General features: G+C 57.4%; 1 protein-coding gene across 1 annotated transcript; it reads left to right on the top strand.

The window, feature by feature from the left end:
- Positions 1–19: 19 nt before the first annotated feature.
- Positions 20–720, top strand: LOC112094851 (transcription factor MYB44-like; the record flags this gene model as incomplete). The annotated part of the gene is made up of 1 exon (XM_024176567.1): positions 20–720. A coding segment is annotated over exon 1 (687 nt), but the record flags the coding sequence as incomplete, so codon positions are not given.
- Positions 721–726: the final 6 nt, after the last annotated feature.

Below are 726 nucleotides of genomic sequence, written 5' to 3'. Positions count from 1 at the left end.
TCGTTACTTTTTTCTAGGGTTTCGTTTGATTAGATGGATTTTGATCGAGGATCGACAATGGAGTCTTCGCAGAGAGATGATAAGGTAAAGGGACCGTGGAGCCACGAGGAGGACGAGTTGTTGCAGAGTCTCGTGCAACGATACGGCCCGCGGAACTGGTCGATAATAAGCAGATCGATTCCCGGTAGGTCCGGCAAATCTTGCCGGCTCCGGTGGTGCAATCAGCTCTCGCCGGAGGTTCAGCACCGCCCGTTCTCAGCCGAGGAGGACGATATCATCGTCCACGCGCACGCCAAGTACGGCAACAAGTGGGCGACGATCGCGAGGCTGCTCAACGGCCGTACGGACAACGCGATCAAAAACCACTGGAACTCGACCTTGAAGAGGAAGTGCTCGTCGGCGATCGATGACGGCGTGATGTTGCTCGACGCGGAGCTATCGATTCTCCGACCGCGGAAAAGATTAGCGAGTGCGCCTCCGGCGTCGTTTTCCGGCCTCTGTTATAGCTCCAGCAGCCCTTCCGGATCTGACGCGAGCGATTCGGCGGCTCCGGTGACGTCTCTCCCTCGCGTGTTTTGGCCTGGGGCGAGAACCGGCGCGATCTTGCCGCCTTCCACGCAGGTCGAGTCTCCGAGCCAAAAGGACAACAAAATCATCGTAAACGACAGCTTCAGCGAGCCGTCGACTCTTCTCACTCTGTCTATGCCTGGAACTGGATCCGTCGAG

The sequence above is a fragment of the Morus notabilis genome, unplaced genomic scaffold, assembly GCF_000414095.1.
Source record: "Morus notabilis unplaced genomic scaffold, ASM41409v2 C11297279, whole genome shotgun sequence".
Classification (NCBI taxonomy): Eukaryota; Viridiplantae; Streptophyta; class Magnoliopsida; order Rosales; family Moraceae; genus Morus; species Morus notabilis.
This window is presented reverse-complemented; position numbering and strand designations above follow the sequence as displayed.